Source organism: Macrotis lagotis, chromosome 3 (assembly GCF_037893015.1).
Source record: "Macrotis lagotis isolate mMagLag1 chromosome 3, bilby.v1.9.chrom.fasta, whole genome shotgun sequence".
NCBI classification, from domain to species: Eukaryota; Metazoa; Chordata; class Mammalia; order Peramelemorphia; family Peramelidae; genus Macrotis; species Macrotis lagotis.
Window position 1 is genome coordinate 109,209,243 of NC_133660.1, and position 23,122 is coordinate 109,232,364.

Below are 23,122 nucleotides of genomic sequence, written 5' to 3' on the forward strand. Positions count from 1 at the left end.
TTTTGTAATTAATGTATAACAGAGAATTGATTATTCAAACATCAGGACAGGTATCAATTAAGAAAAGATAACATGAACCTCTTCGTTATGATGTAACCAGGGAGTTAAAAAAATTACAACAAAAAAAGATTATAGTAGAAGTATAGTAATGTAAACAAGAGAATGGACTAGATGGATGGTAGAAGATGTATTTTGATAAGAAAGGAGGTATTATGGAGGATATTTCCTCTAGTTAAACCAGCTATTACAACTAAAGAAGACTAATAAGGAATTGGGGATGAAAGGTCTGGAATGAGTTGGGAAGGGAAATAGAGAAGACTAGGGTTAGTCTTTTTTTAAGCATGACAGAATATAACCATTTATTTAGGAATTTTTTTTATTTCAAAGGAGAGGTGTATTGAGAACAAATAGCACAGTGTTTTATGGATCTTTATCCATAAACTTTAAATTCACAATCTTTAAAAGCATAGCCATAAATATGAATGCATAAATTAGCCCATAAAAAAGAATGAGTTAAAGAATAGTTTAGAAAACAGAAACCAACAATTTGGTTCAAATAAAAAAAATATATGTAAGAATTCTAAGTAATTTCAGAGATTCAATTTATGTTGTATCACCTGAATCCAAAAAAGTAGAAACATCCATCAAGATCTCAAATAATGCAATGGAGAAAAAAAATATATATATATATATATACATATATATATATATATATATATATATACATATATATATATATTCAAGAGACACAAGCACAAGACAAGAAATAATTTTTTTTAGGTTTTTGCAAGGCAAATGGAGTTAAGTGGCTTGCCCAAGGCCACATAGCTGGGTAATTTTTAAGTATCTGAGACCAGATTTGAACTCAGGTACTCCTGACTCCAGGGCTAGTATTCTATCCACTGCACCACCTAGCCACCCGAGACACTGTCTTTTATTAACCATTTTCAATATTTTGACCGGGGAGGTCTAGAATTTAGACATTATATTTCTGAGTGAGATAATATGGAGATGAATGTTTGTGGTATCTCTTGATTTTCACTTTGCCTTCCGGTTACAGTTTTCTAAGGAACATTTACGTTGTTCCTAAAAGAACCATAGAAGCTGAAAAGGGCAGCATGGAATAACTGGATGTATAATCATAGATCAAGAATGAAAAGAAGGAAAAAAGAGAAGTCATTTATTTCAACCTTCTCAACTTGCAGACAAGGAAGCTGATTTCTGAGGAAATTAAGTGACTATCAAAAGTTATTCAGATAATAACCATATGGAATTTCAATTTTCCTCTCTATTTTCCTATGAGTTCTATAAGCAACAGACAGAAAAAAATTGGTAGTTTTATGGTTTATTTTATAGAACTTGGAAAAAATAGTCTGTTAAAATAACTATTAATAATATACTTATAAATTAACTTACTAAAGATAACTGAGAACTACATAAGTGCAATTTTAACTCTTTAAGAGTCAGATGGAGAAGTCAGTGGTGTTTATCAAATTTAGGAGTAAAATTTTCACTTGCTCTTAAAAAATTTTTCTTTGCTGAGTTTTGGCTAATGTATTAGAGTAGGAAGTGAGATGAGGTAGAGACCCAAGTGAGAGGAGATGAGGGTCTTATTTAAGGTAGTAATTATATTAGTATTTGATGGTCTTCTTCAACAATCATAACATCAGATATGTGATGTCAAAATAAGCAGAAGAATTGGATTTGAGTGATGGGGTGCTAGGCTTAGTCACCAGCCTCACTTTCTCCTCCAGAATCATCTGGGTCCAGTGGCCAGATATGAATCAAGAAAACTGGAAATGGCTCTGGATATGAAACAATCTGGGTCAAAAGACTTGTTCAAGGTCACATAGCTAGGGAGTTTCAAATGTCTGAGGCTGGATTTGGATTCAGGTCTTCCTGAATCCAGCATCAATGCTCTATCTTTGACACCATTTAGCTGCCCTCATTACTATTTAAAAGGGACAAATGGAAGAGATACTGTGGTACAACAAGATTTGGGAATTGATTGACTACATGTAGTGAGGAACAGTAAGAAGTAGAGGGAAACAGATTACAAATCTCTGAAACTGGTAGGAGTCTGTTGGCATCAGAAGAAATGCATAACCTTGGTAGAGGAACAGATTTGAGGAAGAAGGTAAGGAGGTCTATTTTCAAAAAGTTTGGTTTTATATTTCTATTTTAAAATGTATTTATTTTTCATCCATATGAACATGTATAGTTTTAAGTTACAAAATTTCCTTCTACCTTCCCTTACCACCCCCATCCCCTCAGCAGCAAACAATCAGGTTAGTATTGTACATATATATTGTCGTTAATCATGTTTACAGATTAGTCATTTTCAGTATGAGGAATTAGGAGTAAGGGAGAGATACATAAGAGATAATTATTAAAAAGTGTACATCAGATTCTGAAGGATTGGAGTTTTTGGTTTGTTTGTTTTATTTTGTTTTGTTTTTCTTCCTTTGGATGGGGATATCATTGTCCATAACCGTTCTAAAACGCTTGTCCAAGCTCTCTGAAATGCTAAGAAGAACTGCTTCCATCAAAGTTGGTCATCTCATAATGTTGTTGCAGTTTTATATTTCAATGGGTCATCCAATTTGAATGTTCCACAGATAGGCAACATTATAAGATGGGATAGAAGAGAAACTGATTCCAATAGATAGATTATAGATTATAGATAGATAGATAAATAGATAGATAGATAGATAGACAGACAGACAGACAGACAGATAGATAGATGATAGAGATATAGAGATAGAAAATAATTATCTGCATAGAAATAATAATTAAACCAATGGGAGCTAATGAAGTCACCGAGTTAAAGAGCACAAAGACAGAACTGAAGAGGGCCCAAAATATAGCCTGCAAATAAGCAGAAGAGAATTGGAAACTAAGTCCTCTCACTCCAGAGTCCTATAATATAGTTAATTCTACTTGGGATTGTAAAGTGGTAAAGTGGATAGAGTGCTAAGCCTGAAGTCAGGAAGATTTATCTTTCTGAGTTAAAATCTGGTCTAGGACACTCACTAGATGTTGACCTTGGGCAAATCACTTAACCATATGTGTTTCATACTCAGTTTCTTCATCTGTAAAATGAGCTGGAAAAAGAAATGGCAAACCACTCCAGTAACTTTGCCAAGAAAATTACAAGTGGGGTCATGAAGTGTTGTACACCACTGAAAAAATCCCAGCAACAATAATTTTCTTGGTGAAAAAAGCATAAATTTCTTGCCATTTAAGAGAATAATAATTGTGATTTCCTTTTACTAATCAAATGGTTAACTCCATGGTCTCTTTCTGGTGGGGAAATGATCCTTGATTCTCAAATACTGGGACAACTAAATAAGACTTTAGGTAAACTAGAAAGATTCAAAACAAGAATTATTTCCTTTTTTTTCAATCATGGATCCTTTGGATAGTCTAGTGAAGCCTATGGGCCTTATCTCAGAATAATATTTTCAAATGCAAAAAATAAAGTACATTCTATTACAAAGGAAAGCAATAATATTGAAATACAGCTATCTAAACATAAATAAAATCAATTTCATGGACTTCAAATTAATAATCATCTATTTAGAGTGTGGTCTTGAGAAAGAATATACATCTATTGTCAGAGGAACACAAGATTTGCTGCAAGATGATACATTTTTCAACCATTATAGCCATCCAAACCACTCAAAAAGCCATCATGTAGCCAACTGTCACAGTCAGTGGACCAGTCTTTGAGTCTGGAAGACCTGACTTGAACACCTTCTCAGATACTGACTAGTTGTGTTATCCTGGGTGAGTCAATTTTCTTCCTAATCTCAATTTTCTCACCTATAAAAAATGGACTAAATAAAATTTTTTACCACAGATAATAATAAAAAAATAAAATTTATCTCACAGAATTGATGTGAGTAGCACATCAAATAAGATAATAGACACTACATTTGACAGTTCAAAGTAGGACACATGTTAGCTCCCATCTTTATTATCTGGTAAATCACACAATGATTCCTATCTGTATAGATGGCCTGAGTACCCTCTATATTCTAGGGGAAAGATATCCTAGGGTTTCCTCAGAGGACCCAATTCCAATCCGAGCTCTAGTCATCAGGACCTATGAGGTTTTAGACAAGTAATTTCATTTGTGCTTCCACATATATGAAGTAAAGAGGTTAAACTAGCCAATCTCTAGAATTCCTTTTGGCCCTAAATCTGTTCTATTGAAAAAGTTCTCTATCACCATAAGGGGTCTACAAGATGTTTCCTTTACATTTAGCAGCAACCTTCCTAGGTTTAACTCAGGCAAACAGATGATTCAGTCCTTTGGTTTAGCTGCTCCATTGACAGACAAGAGATTTCAGTTCCAGAGCTGTCAGCTCAGCACTTCTCCCAAGCACTCAATTTATAAAAATAAACATGCAACGAATAATAAACATGCTTCAAAATGACATTTTCTATAAATTTTCTCTCTGATGATTGTCTCTATAGGTATGCTACAAATCTTTACAGTGACAAATGACTGCTCTTTTACATACATTCAACTCCCATTTTTCATCTCAATATTAAATATGATGTGGCATCATCATTCAATAGAAGAGGAATATGAAGTTATAATCATGCATTTTTCTTTCTCTCTAATAAACATTTATCCTTTCTGACCTTCATGTTATGTTTGCTGACTGAGGTGAAATGTCACACATTTATTACTGTTACTCATATTATATGCAGCTTAAGAAAATCTATATCGTTTATTCTTGTTTCATTCATCGTCAGGAGGGAGCTAGGAATAATAGTAGAACTGACAGAAAGAAGCCTTATGGCTCTCCAGTACATATTAAAGATAAAATTCAAGGCACATAAATGAAACACCAACACCTGAATTAACCCATGTCCATGAATATTCGCATCCCAAAAGCACTCAATTCTACAATTTACAACTCTTGCTTATTTATTATTGATCTACATCAGTAGACCATCAATGTGCTAATGCCAGTGTGATAGAGTGGCAAGTGCATTGGATTGGGGGGATGGCAAGGGCAGTGAGGAGACCTGGACTTAGAGCTTCTGCTATTAAACAACTACGTGACCTTGAAAATCTTGTGTGATAATTCATTCAGCCTCTCTAGTCAGTCAACAAACATATATGAAGCTTTTAGTAAGTGCTGGCTCTGCTCAAAACTGGACAAAACATCCCTTATCCTTAAAGTGATTATATTTTAAGGGAGAAAAATTACACTTTAATAACTAGGTACATATGAATTATATGCAGGATAGATAGAATATAATCTCAAGGAAGAAGGCAATAGTAGCAGAGAGACCTACAATAAGGTGCCACAAGGAAAACTGAGAAGTAAAAATAAGGAAGAACATTCTAGTTATGAGATATAAAAAAGGAAGGCATAGAAAAAGTAAGATGGAGTATCTTGTGGGAGGAATTTCAGGTAAGAGCATAATTGTATTGCAGTGTATGGAAAAATAGAGATATGTAAAAAAGGTTGGAATGCTAGGGAAGGATCAGTTTATGAAGAACTTGAAATGCCAAAGAAAGGATTTTATATCTGATCTTGGAGATGCTATAATTGAGTGAAAAGGGAGATGACACTGTCAGGGCTACATCTGAGAAAAAACACTTTGGCAGCTGAGTGAGACTGGATTGGATTTAAAGAGGAACAAGGCAGAGAGACTATTCAGGAAAGAGATAATGGGAATCTGAAATAGGGTGGTGGCTGTGTAAGCCAAGAAAGGACAGACTAAATTAGAAATGCTTTGAAGATAGAAACATGAGTTGGGAACGATCTTGAAACTGTGGAATGATTGGCGGTGAGGAGATGAAAACAGCATGAACATCATCATCCTGAATGACAGGAAAATTGATAATAATAGCAAAATTAGGAAGAGGGGAGCATTTGGAACACATTGTGTGATATACTGTCATGTGTCCACTAGATTTCACCAGCTGACATATCTTACCATGATATATTATATTCTAAGTGCTTAGATCCTATGTGATATAGAGATCATGTGACATAAGCATAATAGATAGAATAACAGACTTAAAGCTAGGAAGACCTGGGCTCAAATTCCTCCTCAGATATTTATTTGCTATTTGTAACCTTAGGAAAGACACAGGCCCTCTAAGTTGTAGTTTCCTCCCTTGTAAAATGGGGGGGAAATAATATCCTACTGGCTTGGTGAGAGAATGAAATGAGATAATAATTGTAAAGCACGTAGTGCATTCTTTGGAATATAATAAACATTATATAAGTGATGGTGGGTGTAGTAGTAGTAATAGAAATAATATTGATAGTAGCAGTGGTGGTAGTGGTGGTAATGGTGGTAGTGGTGGTAATGGTAGTAGTAGTAGTAGTAGTAGTAGTAGTAGTAGTAGTAGTAGTAGTAGTAGTGGTAGTGGTAGTCATAGTGATGTTAGTGCTGGGGTATTGGTGTTTGTAGTAGTAACAATAGTAGTAGTGGTAGGAGCAGTCATAGTAGAAGTAATGGGAGTAGTAGTGTTGTGGTAGTGGTAGTATTGTGATAGTGGTGGTAGTGATCATGATAGTTGTTATTGCTTATTTTTTGCTGTTAAAATCTCTTTGCAAACTTTAAAATGCTAAAATAAATTATATGAAAGCTCTTATTACATTAGAGAAATAACTTACTAAAAAATAAAATCCAAAGACTCTATTATTTTAAGGATCAAATAAAAATTCCTCTGTGTGGTATTTATAGCCCTTCACAAATTAACTGCAACTTCCCTTTTTAATAGGAACAAGCATATATTTTTCTCTCTCTTCTCCAAACCGGTGAACAAAATAAAAGAAAAAAACCTTGAAGTAAATATCCATAGTTAAGCAAAACAGATTCTCACCTTGGCTGTGTCCAAAGACATATGTTTCACTATGTACCCTGAATCTATCATCTCTTTGTCAGTCTATGGGTAGCATGATTTGCCAACATCAATTCTCTAGAATTATGGTTGGTCATTATATCCAACTTAGTTTTACAGGTTTATTAAACATCTCTCCCAGTTGATTCAAATTAGCCTTCTTGCTATTAATCATTTGAAACATCTGTTTTCCTATCTCTTTGTCTTTACCAGACAAATGTCTGGTAAAAGACCAGAATTTCTCTTAAAATTTCTAATTTCCTTCAAAGCTCAATGAAAACAAACAGAAAGCCATTCTTTATCCTCTAGTTGATAGTGTTTTTCGCTAAAAAATCTCACCTATTTTGTAGATATTCTAAATATAAACTATATATATATGTATATATACATACACACACATATATATATATATATATATATATATATATATATATAATCTTTGTTTCTTCAAGGCAATGGGGTTAAATGACTTGTCCAAGGTTATACAGATAAGTATTAGGTAGCTGAGACCACTGTGCCTCCTAGCTGTCCCCCATATATATGTTGTATGTACAAATTTATTGAATTACATTTCTTATGGGCAGAGAAATTTTCATTTTTCTCTTTGTATCTTCAGCACATAGCATAATGCCTGTTTAGTAAATTTTTTTTGGTGAATGATTGATCTAGCCTGGTATCTTTGGCAGCAGCATGGTTTGGTTATTTGCTACTCCCTCTTTTACAAATAAAGAAATTAAGGATGAAAGAATTAAGTGACTTATTCTAAGTCACACAAGTATTAAGTGAAAGCTTAGTCAGATCATTCATTCCTCTTCTTTTCCTTAGATGAGTTTTGTGCTTTTAACCTAAAGTTGACTTGTTGCCTTAACTTTCCATCATATTTATTTTATCATTCTTAGACAATTAGAGGGATATGAAAAATTAAAGTATTCTAAAAATTTAATGTCAGTTTTTAGGCATCAAAAAAGTAGTACTATAATTATTCACACTCTATTCCTAGAAAATCAAAAGGTAAAGGAATTAACCAAGCCATAACTCTCCATTAGCAAGGGTCATAGGATAGAGGAAAAGTAAGCACAAGGAGTATAGGAAAAGAAAGGGAATTAAGTTGAAAATACAGTAGACAAATACGTGGCAGTGAAGAGAAATAACACCAAAAGTAAGCAATAAATTGGTCATAGAACGTACTACTTAATATCTATGAAGATCAAAGTGGAATGAAAATGATGATGAGAAAATAAAGACTAATTAGGAAAATCCAGATCCAAGTAGTGCCTCTGTATCTACAAAAGCAATGAGTGAAAGCCTATGTCTAAATTAATTGCCTTTATGATCATGATTCCTTCAGTTGAGGTTGCAAGCCCCTGAAGGTATCAATATCTGGAATAAAAATGATCAAAATGAATACTCAAGTCATAATTAGGCTTTGACATGTATAGATATGTAAAAGTAAAAAAAATGGTAGTTATGTAATACTTTAAATTTTTCAAAGTAATTTACAAATTCTATCTCTTACAGCAACCCTGTGAGAGAGATACTTCAGGAATATTATCCACATTTTATAGATAAGGAATCTGATGTTTAGTAGCCAAACAGTGAGAATTTAAACTCATCTTAGTGGCATGCAAATTCAACTTCATAGTCATTAAATCATACTATCTCACTCCATACATAAAGCTCTGTCCTTTCAATTTACAGTAAATTATAAGATTTTGCAATTTTCTATTTACTTTCATCAATTTAGGCAGGACAAACAGACAGTGAAGTTCAAAACAGAAACAAAAACACCATAATAGACCCTGTGTCATCTGTTGTTCTTAATTATTTGGATCAAAATCACTGGATGACTGTAAAATTTCAATTTAACACTGTGTTGCATATTATCAAAATATCATTCAGACTTTCCTCAAAGATGAAAAAAGAAAAAATGCCTTTCTTCTTTGCAGACATGGAGAGCTATGTTTATGTAACATTATATATTATATGATAATAATAATAATAATAACATATCTATTTTGGCTCATAAAAAGTTCTTTACAAATATCTAATTTGATCCTCAAAAATTTTATCATCCCTAAATTCCCAAAAGAGAAAATGAGGTGACAAAGATCACATGAAATTCCTAGAATCTGTCTGTATCTAAGTAAGATATGTGTGGTCATATTTGAACTTAGATATCCCCAATATCAAACAGAAAATTTTAGTCACTGTACCAGCAACTTGCCTCAAAAATGAATTGTGCTAAAACCAAAGTAATAAATAGATTTTTTTTGAGAATTAGAAGGAAATGTGTCTACTTAAAAATAATAAAGCCTTGCAGAAATGAAAATAAGAGCTGTTCATAAAGGATTCCCCACACAAAGATTAAGGCAGGCACATATCAAAGTCTAGATATTAGTTCTATATGCCATCAACTTATAAAGGCAAAAAAAACTTCCTTGGATGACAATTGAGCCAGAGCAGGAGAGAAGCTTATCATCAATTAAATTTCTATTTTTGATTCTAAGGCTCAAATTGTGCCTTTTCATGAAGTTGGAAACTATCAAGTATGATACAGACAAATAAGAACGAGAAATATTTCCAGTAATCTCAAATTGTTGAATTCTAAATAATGTTGCAAATACACACTAAAATTCACTTGAGAGTGTACTCTATTTCCCTCTTTGAAGGTAGTAGATAATCTTATATTTCAATAAATTTGAAATTTGTTCATTTACTTTGGGTGGACCCAGATCCAATGGAGGATTTTCTGAAGGACCGAGATCAGCCTCTCATAGAATGACAAGATGTGATTGTATTGCAATCCGTCCTGTTAGAAGGATTATATCCCATCAATATCCACACCATTGAGAGGAATCAAAATAGGATTGTCATTAAAGCAGACAGATCTCAACATCAGACACTGTGCTTCCCTGTAAATACAGCTGCTATTGTTGCTTAGAAATATATACACCTGAACATTATCTCTACATGACCATTACTCTTACCAGTAGTTGGAAACAATCAGATAAGAAAAAGCAGTATACCAAATAGCAATAGATAGGGAAGACAAATCCCATGACAATTTTAAATATTGAGGCAAACAGGAGAAAGAAAATATCTATTTCCTTGGCCAGCCATTTAATCATGTCTCTTCAAATATATGTATCTGGAGTTTCTGACTCACTTTTTTTTGTTTGTTTAATCTCTGTGGAGTTTTCTTTAGAAGGACATGGAGCAAAATACAATAAAAATAGAACCAAACCCCTCTTATCTAGAAAAGAGAGATCAACATAAGCTATTGTACTCCAAGTGCACCCTGCATAGGATAAGATGGGGAGGTTTCTACTATTGACTTCTAGTCTTTCTTCCAATGACCTGCTTGTTTCTCAAATGTGGGAGGAGAAAGGAACAGGAATACTAGCCAGTATTTGGAATAGCCATTGATAAGGGCATGTGGAGTGGTTCTCAATCTGTGACAGGTGTTAGACCAGGATTTTCTGTTCCATCTCAGTGGGGTAACTAGAACATAGCACAGCTGGGAGAGGTCCTAGATGAGACAGCCTTGAAGAGAAAAGTTTCAGAATTACTGAGAATTACAACTTCCCATGAATTCCTTTGAGTTGATGAGTTGGATGGATGAAGCTGATGTCTCTTCCTACCTTCAGTGCTTTTCCTTGCTTCTAGTCTGATCCAGAGAAAATAGTCTTTCCCACTTGATCAACTGAATTAAATTGCAATCCACCCTTCTCCCTATGTACCCCTACCACCAAATGCACACATCTAGAAAGAAATGTAAGGGAATGTAGGTGAAAAGTTTTATATGAGTATTTGATCAGAAAAACTTCTATTTTATTCTATGTGTGCAAAAATGAATGAGATTGAGACATAAGAGGAAGGACTTATGAACTATGTATGTGAAGCAGATTTCATATTATAGTATTTTTTAAAATTTCTTTACATCTTCTGAGATTAATTTTGGAAGTATTCATTCAAGTTACTAAGTACTGCTCCTAAAACTACAATGGGAGAGGATTTGGGGGATAGGCAGTTTAGGGATATTGCAGGCTACATAATCTCAGGAGGCAAGAAGGGCTGTCTTTCAGACAAAGATGTGTCACATAAACTAGAGGAAATAATCATTCATGGGTGCTCAATAAAAGCACTATCTTGAGTGCAATTCAAATAGTGCTTACAAATAGTTAACCAGAAGTTTTATATATATATATATATATATATATATATATATATATATATATAAACATACAATATATATAGCATATTGCTGTTTTTTGTAGACTTAAGGAAAGCAGCATACAAGCAACACAAATTATAGACTCCAGGAGAAAGTAGGAGGTTAGAGAATTATTACAAGGGTCACATATATACTCACACATGTATGTCCATACACACAGCATATTCATATATATATATATATATCACATAAGAAACATGTATAAAATAGATTTTTATTTTTGTATTTATAATATACCTATAGAATGCATATGTTCTATATAATGCCTCATACACAGTGCCAAGGTATTTAAAAATATCTTTCACATTATGAAGAAAGATATAAATTATTATCCTCATTTTACACATGAGAAAACTGAGTACTAGAGGGTTTAAATGACTACAGACTCTGTGAAAAAAAAAACCTTGAAATATCAAAGAATACTTTGCTTTAATACCCTAATATCAAAGGCTCCTAAATTGTTCATCTCTGGGCATTTTAATTGCCTTGTTTCCATTAGGCAATATCAGAGGATTGTTGCTTCATACAGATAAATATTCTGTAGTTGAAAACAGATTCAGATATAGGAGGCTGGATTACATTCTTAGTAAATAAACTTCCTAAGAACAGATTTGCTATATATATTATATATATATATATTATATATATATATATATATATATATATATATATAATTTAATCTGGTATCCCATCCATTAGAGAAATTCAGGCAAATCTGATTTTAAATTTGCATCTTTTTTCACACCTTGCTAAGTCTCCTCATAGAACAGAGTATCTGTTTACTTTGTTTTCCTTCACACTTGGATTGGCCTCAAAATAAGAGACTTGAGAAGAAAAAAAGAGCTTAGTCAATATTATATATAGGACAAGGAAAGTATAATTATACTTACATTTCTTCTCTATGTTCTGGTTACAAGAAGCAATGACTAACATAAAAAGAAGTAAAAACATAACTTTTACTAAAAATATATTGTCAAGTAGCTATGCTAAGGAAAGAAAACAATATCTGTTGCACTTAAAAGATATATTGGACAAGATGTTCTTGTTTTCATTAGTTTTGGTTAAATGCCAACCTTCTATTTTGGTTGGTCTCCTGGGGTGCTCTGGAGTCTGTACATCATCAAGTCAATGAAATAAGAGTGGGATGGGTGCTGAATTTGATTTTTCAGACCAAAATTCAAATCCATGCTCTACCAGTTACAACTTATATGACTTTTGGAAAAATTAATTAACCTCTATAAACCTCTGTTTTGGCTTTTGTAAAATGTATACTGAAATAATATCCCTTGAACTTTTTTTTTAGGTTTTTGCAAGGCAATGGGGTTAAGTGGCTTGCCCAAGGCCACACAGCTAGGTAATTATTCAGTGTCTGAGGCTGGATTTGAACTCAGGTACTCCTGACTGGAGTCAAAAAACCTAAAAAAAATACTCTTGACATCATCATCACACATAAATCTTTGGGCAGCTAGGTGGCACAATGGATAGAGCACTGGCCTTGGAGTCAGGAGTACTAATTTCAAATCCAACCTCAGACACTGAATAATTACCTTAGCTGTATGACCATGGGCAAGTCACTTTAACCCCATTGCCTTGCAAAAAAAACCCCAAAAATGAAATTTATGTCATCATGCTATTCAAAGTACTATACTAATTTTTAAGAAGAAATTATATTGGAAATATGAACAATAGGATTATATTTATGATGCTACATCTATGATCCTACAAAATGATAAATCTCTCTCTCTGATCTTGTCTCTTTACTTGTTAAACAAATTATACCTCATTAGGCATGACCACAGAGATGCCTTTTTTCAATAAATCCCTGATTATCAAAAACAAGAGAGGCATAAAATAGGAAGGCATAGTCCCCAAAACTGTCTGGAATCTTTATGGAGGATGTTATTTGTAAAGACCCAATTAAAGAGTGATTCAAAATTGATGGCAAGGCTCTCTGGATGTTCCTGTTTGTATCTGATTATATCCAACCTTGGCATATTTCAGGACCTTTTAAGAGACATTCACTATCATTCAAAGAGATTATCCAAGAACCCATAAAGGAAAAATCAGGGAGATTGAAGAATGTATAGTGTCTTTATTTTGACATACAATTTTTTTAGGGCAGACCAATTCTGTACATATATCTTGGGTGCTGAAAATGAACAATAAGAATTCAATCAGATAGGCACCAAAGATTTTTGTCAGTGAGAAACTGCAGTGTGGAAATTCTTCCAAACACTACACAGAAGTCCTGGGAGTCATATGGAGTTAAGTGACTTCTCCAAGGTGACATAAAACATCAAAAATTTCTCATGATTACATGCCTAATGCTCCATCAACTACAATATGTTGCCTCTATTCAAAATAAGAGCTTAGACTAAATTAAATTATAGAAATTAGGAAACATTTTGGAAAATCCCTCTGTCCACAAACATTAAAATGACCACAGCAAGTCCTCAAATTCATCAATTAATTAATAAACCTTTGTTAAATTTTTAATATGTTCCAGATACTCTAATAAGTTATTTATATACAAAGAAAGGCCAAAAGTTTTCCAATTTTCAAAGAACTTAATAGGTGAACCAACATATAAATAAGTACATTCAAGACATATGCAGAAACCCCAAATAGAGTCACAAATAGTAAAACATGACCAAACAACAGCCACCATAATTAATTGTGGAGTCAAACTCTTGTAGGTAGAAAGTCATTTTTAGTGTCTGGCCATATTGGTTTCTGGGAGGTGTCATGCCATAGACAGAGAATTTTTCTGATAATCTTGGGAGGGATTGAGAGTCTTTAGAGCTATTATTTTTTTAAAATATAATTTATGAAATAAAATAAGTAATTAGATAAAATTACAAAAAGGTGTTTGCAAATGAAATTGCAAATCTGCTATGTTCAATTGCAAATCTGCTACATACAACTAGATATTCTTTTCAAATATACAACAAAATTTTTATGTAAATTTCTTTTTTTTTCTTCCTTTGCCTCTCTTCCTTGTGGCCCTAGAAATTGTCTACCATCAGACATAAATAGGTATGGTTATATGAACTTTATATACTGCTATTTATAATTGTTTCTCTGGATGAAGATAATTTTTATTCATATGTCACTTTATAGGTAATTTGGGTATTTAAAATAATTTAATTGTTCAAATTTGTTCTTAAAACAACATAGATGTTTCTGTATGGAATGTTTTCTTGGTTTTGCTCTTCATTATTTTGTGCAAGTCTTACCATATTTTTTTTAAAAAATCATTGAGCTCATCATTTCTTATAGCACAGGAGTATTCTATCAAAATCATATACAGCAACTTGTTCAACCATTCCTCAATTGATGGGCATTCTTATAATTTCCATTTATTTTCCACCACAATGGTATAAAAATTTAGGACATATTGTTTCTTTTGTTTTTCCCTTAATCATCAGAATTAGACCAAGTACTGGGTCAAAGAGTATAGGTGTTTAATAACTCTTTGGGTCGAATACCAGATTGCTTTCCAAAATTGATGGATCAGGTCACAATCCCAACAATGAGTTAGTGTCCTATATTTTACAAATTTCCTCCTACATTTGCCACTTTAGTTTTCTATCATTTTAGTTAATCTGATAAATGATCAATATATAAAATAAAATTTCAAGATTATTTTAATTTGTATTTCTCTAAGTAATAATTTTAGAGCATTTTATATGACTACAAATTATTTTGATTTCTTCATTGAAAAACTTTATATCCTTTATATGAGCTTTGAGTCTGATGTGCTAAAGATACAAGATTAGGATGAACTTTCATTGTGTGCTTTTATTTTTGTTTCTGTTTTAAATGAATTCTATGTTAAGGACAGTCAGCATTATTGGTTTATAGGACAAAGAGTGGCATACAGAGCAGGAGACTGGAGACAAGAAGGTGAAGTATTGGGGAGCAACAGCCTAAGGGACTGCTTTGAACCCAAAGACAAATCATCCTATAGAATTATGGACACTGTAGCAGTAAAAGATTTTAGTAGACAAATTAGATATAGTTGCTAATCTTGTGCTTTAGAGAATAAACCAAGCTGACTAAAAAAAAATGGACAAAGAAAAAAGTTAAATATTGGAGAGGCTTAAGTAGTCCAATCATTCTGGAAAATAATAAGGAACTAGAAATCCAAACTAACTAAAATGCAAAGTTTTTAAAGCCTTTGAATTATCAATAAAACTACTAATTGTATAACCAAAACACTTTTTTAAAGCACCCTGAATGCCATGTCTGTATGTGTGTGTGTGTGTGTGTGTGTCTTTATACACAAAGAAATGAAAATTAAATCAGTTGGGAAAGTTGAACAATTTATTATACCTGGTACAGTGTGCCAAAAGATTGAATTTGTGTCAAAGTTTGAATAAAATTCAATTAAGTATTGGTCTGTTTTGTCTCTTTATAAATGGAGAAGTGCACTTGAAAGCTTCAAATTTTCAATTAGAAAAACAATAGTGTTTGGATATTTATACTGAAAGATATAGAAAGATCAAGGTTTAAACATTGACACTAAGAATTAGATATATTTTTCCTGGCTAGGAGAGGAACCAAATAGGGTCAATGAATGTGATGGAACTTATTATTAATAATGTTTCATAAACTTCCCCAAACATAACAACAAACTGGATCTTGAGTTTTTCCTTCCTTTGTTTGTCCTTGGGTAAAAAATGAGTCAAAGAATAATAATGGGATAAGACTGAATGGCCAGGACACATAGCCTAATTGATTCTTTCTTACTTCCTCCATACCTGGTTATGGAGAGCTCCTCTGTAGGGTTTAAGAGTTAAGTTCATCAAGAATAAGGGAATGGTAGGGGGAAAACATGTGACTAGGCCCAGTCAACAATAATCACATTCCAAAAATGGTGGTTACAGTAGTAAGTTGTCGTTTCTTGCTTTGTTTTTCCACCTTTACCTTCACTTGCTACCTCAAATCTATACTCAGACAAACACAGAAGACAACAAGGAGTTAACTTGAAAAGATTAGACTGGAATTAGAAGGCCTGGTATCATCTTGCCTTTGAAACAATGGATTCATGACTATAGCACAAGTCACTTAATATTTTAGTGTCCACAGGCAACTCTAAGCTTTTGATTTACAAAGGACCTTATCTTCAGCTGTAAAGAAGTTTCTCATCCCTCAGCACCCAGTATTGTATATAGGAAGTGCTTAAAGTACGTTTACTAAATAGAATTTTTAAAGTTTTCATATAATTTCACAAATATCAAATTTGAAACTCCAAACAATACTCTGTGGCAGTTAACACAAGTAGTTCTCCTACTTCACAGGCAAGAATCCTAATCAATGATTTTGTTTTTGAAAAGTTATTGAAATATATTTGTTTTCAAATAATTTTAATTTCCAAATATGCCAGTCTCCATTTCCTTACCTAGGAATCCAACCTTTGTAGCAAAGAATAAAATGAGAAAGAAGGGAAAATAAATCAATTCAACAAAACTAACCAATGCAGCAACTTAGTCTGATAGTATATAAAGCACTCTACAGCCATGAGTTCCCACTCTGCAATGCAGAATAGTAAGTGCTCTTTTCTTCATTTTTTTTCCCATTCTGGTAAATTTCACAAAAAAAAATTAGTTAAGTTAATCAGTACTATCTAGATGAAGTACTTTAATTTATTTCATAAATGTGGTCTAAAATTTATCAAATTGTTGCCAAACTAAGACTAAAAGTAGGGAGAATAAAAGTGTGCACAAGAAATTATACCACAAAAAATTGAAAAAAAAAGAAAATATCATAAAAAAATGACTTTGAAGACACTTGCAGTGGAAATTTTTATCTCCATGGTTCTATAAAACCAAGACTCATATATAAGAATGACTTCCAAGTATAGCCAGTGATTCATCCTTTACCAATGAAGTTTGCACCAGAGGGAACTAGATTCTTTTGCTCATTAAAAACTTATATTAATTTAACTAAGCTAAATGCATATTAAGATGTTTACAATTGCTTTTTTATAAATAATGTAGTACTTAGAAATTGCCAGCAAATCAGTGCAATTTCCTTTGCTAATGTTTGCCATGTTAACTGGCATTTAACATTTTGTAAGATATCTAAATTTATTCAATCTAGACATATGATTCTTTTTCTGGAAAATTATATTCTTCTAGCTTGTTTCAAACTTCACTTAAATTTGGTTTTTATTTATGGCTCCTCAAAGATTTCATAATTCATAATTTGATAGTTTATATAACCTTTTCATCACCAACAAGTGTTATTTTTAAAAAGACCAAAATTATATTGTACTGAATTGGTATCTGAAAGGATAAACTGTAAGTACCTAAGGCAGTCACTATTTTTTAGAAATTTTTATGTATTAAAGTAGCACATGTAGTTGATCTCAAGACATTCTAACTAATATGAATCTATTTTCAGTTTCCAGTTGCTTACTTTCATACTACTAAAATGTATTCTCATATTAATTCTTTAAAAGTATTTATCTTGACTATATTTTTGAGAACAGAAAAATATCTTCTAATACTTTCTCAAGCTACACAGATGTGGGCCAATAAAACATAGTTGATTCAATTTATTTCCATATCATAAAGACTGTTGAAATCAATGCATTCTGTTTTGAATAATACAACTCTACCATATTTTATAGTCCCAGTATATTGATTTAAAATAGCCCTATCTTGAAATAACAGTAGAACTGTTTGTATGCAGGGAGGCAGAAGGATCTTTTTTAGTCTTCCAGAATGGTTTCTAAACTTTACTGCCAAGCAAAGCAAAGCTATCAGTAAACTTTCTAGACTTTTTTAAATTATTGCCCAGGGTCACATAACTAGTATCTGTGAGTGAATTTGAACTTAGGACTTACTGATTCAAAGTCCAAGATTCTAACAATTATATCATTTAACTACCTTTCATTCTTAAATTAATTCCATGATTTTTTTGGTTTGTTTTTGTTTTTGAAGGGAAATGGGGTTAAGTGACTTGCCCAAGATCATACAGCTAGGTAATTATTACATGTACCTGAGGCTGGATTTGAACTTCAGTCCTATGGACTCCAGGACCAGTGCTCTATTCACTGCTCTATCTAGCTGCCCCTGAATTTAGTGATGTTTAGTTTCTAGAAAGTGAGGACCCAAAGACCCAAGGACCTGAGTTCAAATCCATGTTCAGACCCTTGATACTTTACTGGTTGTGCAACCCTGGGCAAGTCACTTAACCCCATTTTCTCACAAAATATAAAATAAATAAAGTAACCAAGTTTGAATATTTCATATATATAATATATATTATTATAGTATTATATATTATATACATTTTAAAGACGTTTAGTTAATTCAAGTTTAAGATTTTTCATTTAATGTGTAAACTTATACTCACTTCCTGAGATCAGGAACTGTTTTGGGATCTTTTGATGTATCCTCAACACTGAACAAAATTTCCAGCTCATAGTATGGACTTAAACATTTGATTGACTTGATTTAATGAGTCATTTAGTATCTTTGAACCCTAGTTGCCTTTTCTTACAATTGCTATCTTACAGATGTGTCAAAAGTAGACTATCTTCTGGTCCTTCCTGATGTATATGCTCTGTATTTGGAATTGCTATAATGTTTTTCTGAAACAGATTTAATCATTGTTTCCAAGTGTTTGAAGTGAAGTTATGTTAAAGAGGTTCAGATCTGTTTCATTTGACCTCAAAAGCAGAAGGAGCTAATGTCTTATTACTCATTTTCTTATGAACTCTTCTAACTTTCAGTGTTTTATGTCCTAAACTAGAAAAGGCAAATAAAAAAGGATGAAATTTCGCTTAAAAATATATAAAAAGGATGGTACCAGATTACATGCAGCAGCAAAGTTCCTTTGAGTAAGAACATGTGAATTCTATTTTTATTTTTAAGAGTATTTCTAATTTTTTTTAAAATAGAGCTAGTTTTAGAATTTTTCTTACAGAGTTTAGTTCAAAAGCAGTTTAAGACCAAAGATCATGTCTTTATTTTAATTTCTCATAGCTAAAACTGATTCATGCTAAATTTATCTTCAATGTAAAACTCATTTGATTTAAAATTCTATTTATCTGATCCAATAAAATGCAGAAGTAACTATTAAAATCCATGTTTCAGAAACTCCTTTCTGGTTTTATATTGATGGATGTTTTTTTAGGGAACATGTCTAAAATTATGTTTCTATATATCATTCTCCATGTAGAATGCCTCTCAAGTAATATAAGAACATGAATTAGGACTAGAACCAATCATAAATGGCTGATAAAAATGAATCTTTTAGAACTAATTAAGCATTGAGGGTATATAAACATACATATTATATAAATATACATGTACACATTTGTACATGTATACAGACACGAGGAGCAGCTAAGTGACATAGTGGATAGAGTTCTGGGTTTGGAGTCAGGAAGACTCACATTCATGAGATAAAATCTCTCCTCTGACACTTAGTAGCTGTGTTAGCTTAACCAAGTCACTTAACCCTGCTTGCTTCCATTTCCTCAACATTCAAATTAGTCAGAGAAGGAAATGACAGTCTTTGCCAGGAAAATCCCAAATGGAGACAGAAAGAATTGAACAAGATTGAAAATGGCTGAAGAGCAAAAACGTTTGTGTGTGTGTGTGTGTGTGTGTGTGTGTGTGTGTGTGTGTGTGACATGTGTATATATCTATATGTGGAAAGGTTTTTTTTTGTCAAACATAAAATGCCAAATCCAAAGAAAACATATACATCAAAACCAATAAACTGACTAAATAAATTTCATTTTCTTTCCAATGAGCCCCATCTATCAATGTAATTCTCCAGTCTACACTCTCATTAAAACTAATTCACTTTGGATAACCATGTGGATTGATATACATATGATCTTATTCCCACCAAGGAATCCAACATGTGCAGGGGTAAGAAATACTTAGCCAGCTAATTTACATAGAGTCCACTGATGGAATTTCATATTGTTTTTTTCTCCATTTTTCATACATCTAAACTCTGGATCATCCATACCCACCAACTTCTTTTTGATTCCCTCTTTATGTTCATGTTATTTGTTAAAACCTTCAAGTTCTTGTCAAGGAGAAAATAAATTATAGTATCAAGAATTGCTAGAGTTGGAAGAATCAATTTTTATACTCAAATCTTGTTAGAGTTTGGTTTGGCCAAAAGAGAAGTTAATATATAGATTGTACAAAATATCAGTTTAATCTATTAATTTCGATATGTTATTTGAATCCTAATAGCCATGGAAAATGTTTTTTTAATTATGAATTCCTACAGCTTTTTACCTTGACTCCAGAAATCAAAATCCAAAGAGAAACTTTAAACTTATTATAATTGGTTAATAAAGGTTCAAGATTTTCTAAGATGAAGAACAGGTTATATTGTTTGGAAACTAGGAATGATTAATTAAAACACCCAGTATAAAAAAAGAAAGAGATACCATGATATAGTAAATAAAATACTGATTTTGGAGTCAGGAAGACCTAAGCCCTCCTACTAATGCTACCTAGATATGTGATCCTGGACAAGTCAGAAATTCAGAGAATTAGGTATTTAAGATAGAAAGGAATTTAGGAATCATTGTCTAACTTCACACATTTTTCAGTTAAGGAAAGTGAAGTTTAGATAGAGTAAACAAGTTGTGAAAGGTCATATACATAAGTTGCAGAGAGCATTTGAACAGTTCTATTGACCTATATGTGTCTGAAGAAACCTAAGACTTAGCAATTACATTGTAAACAGATTACTTTCACTGTTAGTGGAAGAGATTACAACATTGAGAGTTCCCCATGTGCACAAAATCACAGATTCTTTATGTAATAACAACCAAAGTTATTTGAGTTCTATTACAAACCATCCCTGTCAGTGATAGAATGCTAGAAGGGATTTGATTTAGTCAGGTGCTGCTTATTTCATATGCTCTAAGGCAGAAATAATAGAAAATTTTTTTTACTAATTAAAGTATAAATTTTATTCATTGTCTATAACCAGCAGAATCATTTTAACTTTGCCCCCTTATCCTGATGATTTCTCTGTCTTCCATATTATTGTTTTTATTTTTTTAGAAATCTTTGTTTATTTAATTATTTTTTCATCCATGAGCACACATATATTTTTAAGCTACAAAATTTCCTTCTACTCTCCCTTCCCACCCCAATCCCCTCAGCGGCAAGAAAAATCAGGTTAGTATGGTGCAGACATATTTTTGATAAACATGTTTATAGATTAGTCATATTCAATATGAGGAATTAGGATTAAAGAAAATAAATAAATAAGAGGCAATTTTTATAAACTGTTCATCAGATTCTGAAGGGTTGTTTTTTGTTTTGCTTTGTTTTTCTTCCTCTGTATGGGGATAACAGGTCCATAGCCAGTCTAATACAGTTGTCTTAGCTCTTTGAACTGCTGAGAAGCAGCAAATGCCTTTATGTAATAATCAAATAATCTGAATATTGACACTTGGCTATCAATATGTCTTCTAAGCAATGTATACATATGTGTGTATGTGTGTGTGTGTAATGAACAATTATTTGTTTTAAAAAGTGTAAAAATAAGATATTACTCAAAAACATTCAAAACCATCATTTCCTAGTTTAAAAAATGCTATCTTAAAGTCTAATAACAAAGGGAAGGAAGGGAAAAAATGAAGAAAGGAGGGGAGGCAAGGAAAGGGAAGTTAGAGTTCAAAAGTGTTCATAAAAAGATCAATTCTGTCTCACTTACTGAATTTAATTTATTACTTTAAAAACAATATAAACAAGTTACTTTCAAAAGCAAAAATTCTTTTTGTTTTTTAAATATTGAAATATTTTCATTATTTAAAAAAACAAAGAAAAAATAATCCAGAAGGAAGTAATGCCTGAAGGAAACATTCAGGGTTTCAATTTTTCAGGACTCCCTAGCTGAAAGAAAGCCGTCTGAATTTCTTGTCGAAGCTGAGCAACACACAGGTAGAGCCTGGTCACCAGGCATTGAGCAATGGTCTTCTGCTCTAGGAAGACATCCAGGTGTCTTCCAGCAAAGCGTATTTAGAGTAGTTCATTCTATACTGAACATAGGATTACTTGCTTTTTATAAAATAAAGGATGAAAGGGCCAAGTGCTAATGACAAGTCAGCTGCGTCCTTTCTGAATGTAAGTCAGATCCTTTGTTGGATGTAAAAAAGTGCAATGGAATAAGTATTCATATTTCAAATGTACAAAGAAAGACAGAACAATAATAATATTCAAAAATTGAGTAGAATTTTTTAGTTATGAATCTATGATTTTTAATTAATGAAATATTTATTTTGTACAATACACAAGGAAAAGCACCCAAGATAAAACTGCGTGTGTTACAAGCAAAGAGTGATTATAATTATTGAACAAGAAAGGAGTACCAGAAGCAGGAAACTTGGTCCTTATCCATTTTGTTTTTTAGGTTTTTACAAGGCAAATGGGGTTAAGTGGCTTGCCCAAGGCCATACAGCTGGGTAATTATTAAGTGTCTGAGGTCTGATTTGAATCCAGGCACCTAGCTGCCCCCTCCTTATCCATTTCTAAACATTGGACTAGACCTTGGCCAAGTTATTTTTATTGTGTTTCAGTTCATGATAAAAAGGGGTGAGCTAAAAAATCTTTTAACACCTGCTTCAGAGTTGAATTCTGATTCTATCATCTGTATGCTCTCCAAATCATACCCTGATTTGACCATCATAATTTTACTGTCAGAAAAGTACGTAGATCATGCTTTTTAAAGCTTGATTTATTAATTTTAACATAGCCAAAATTATCTATCTGTTTTACATTTTGTAATGCTTTATTTTCTTTGGTACTAATTTCTCCCTTATCCACAGATCTGATAAACTCTTCCTTTTATGCAAAATCCCATTTTGATCTTATCTTGGTATATGGTGTGAGATATTATTCTATACCTTATTTCTGCCATGTTGTCTTCTTGTGCAAAAATAATACAAAATATTTTACAGACTTAATATATATATATATATATATATATATATATATCTTATATTTGATTGC

General features: G+C 32.3%; 1 protein-coding gene across 3 annotated transcripts in view; it reads right to left on the minus strand.

The window, feature by feature from the left end:
* GRIA2 (glutamate ionotropic receptor AMPA type subunit 2) overlaps nucleotides 1-23,122 on the minus strand; it is a 177,152-nt gene that overhangs the window by 104,100 nt on the left and 49,930 nt on the right. Inside the window, exon 1 of one of the 3 annotated variants that reach the window (XM_074229059.1) lies at nucleotides 12,005-12,110. The exons of the other annotated variants lie outside the window; for them this stretch is intronic. Within the exon in view, the coding sequence (XP_074085160.1) occupies nucleotides 12,005-12,065 (61 nt within the window). The 5' untranslated portion in view covers nucleotides 12,066-12,110. Of the gene's footprint in view, nucleotides 1-12,004; nucleotides 12,111-23,122 lie in introns of those variants that run through there. 3 annotated transcript variants of the gene reach the window in all.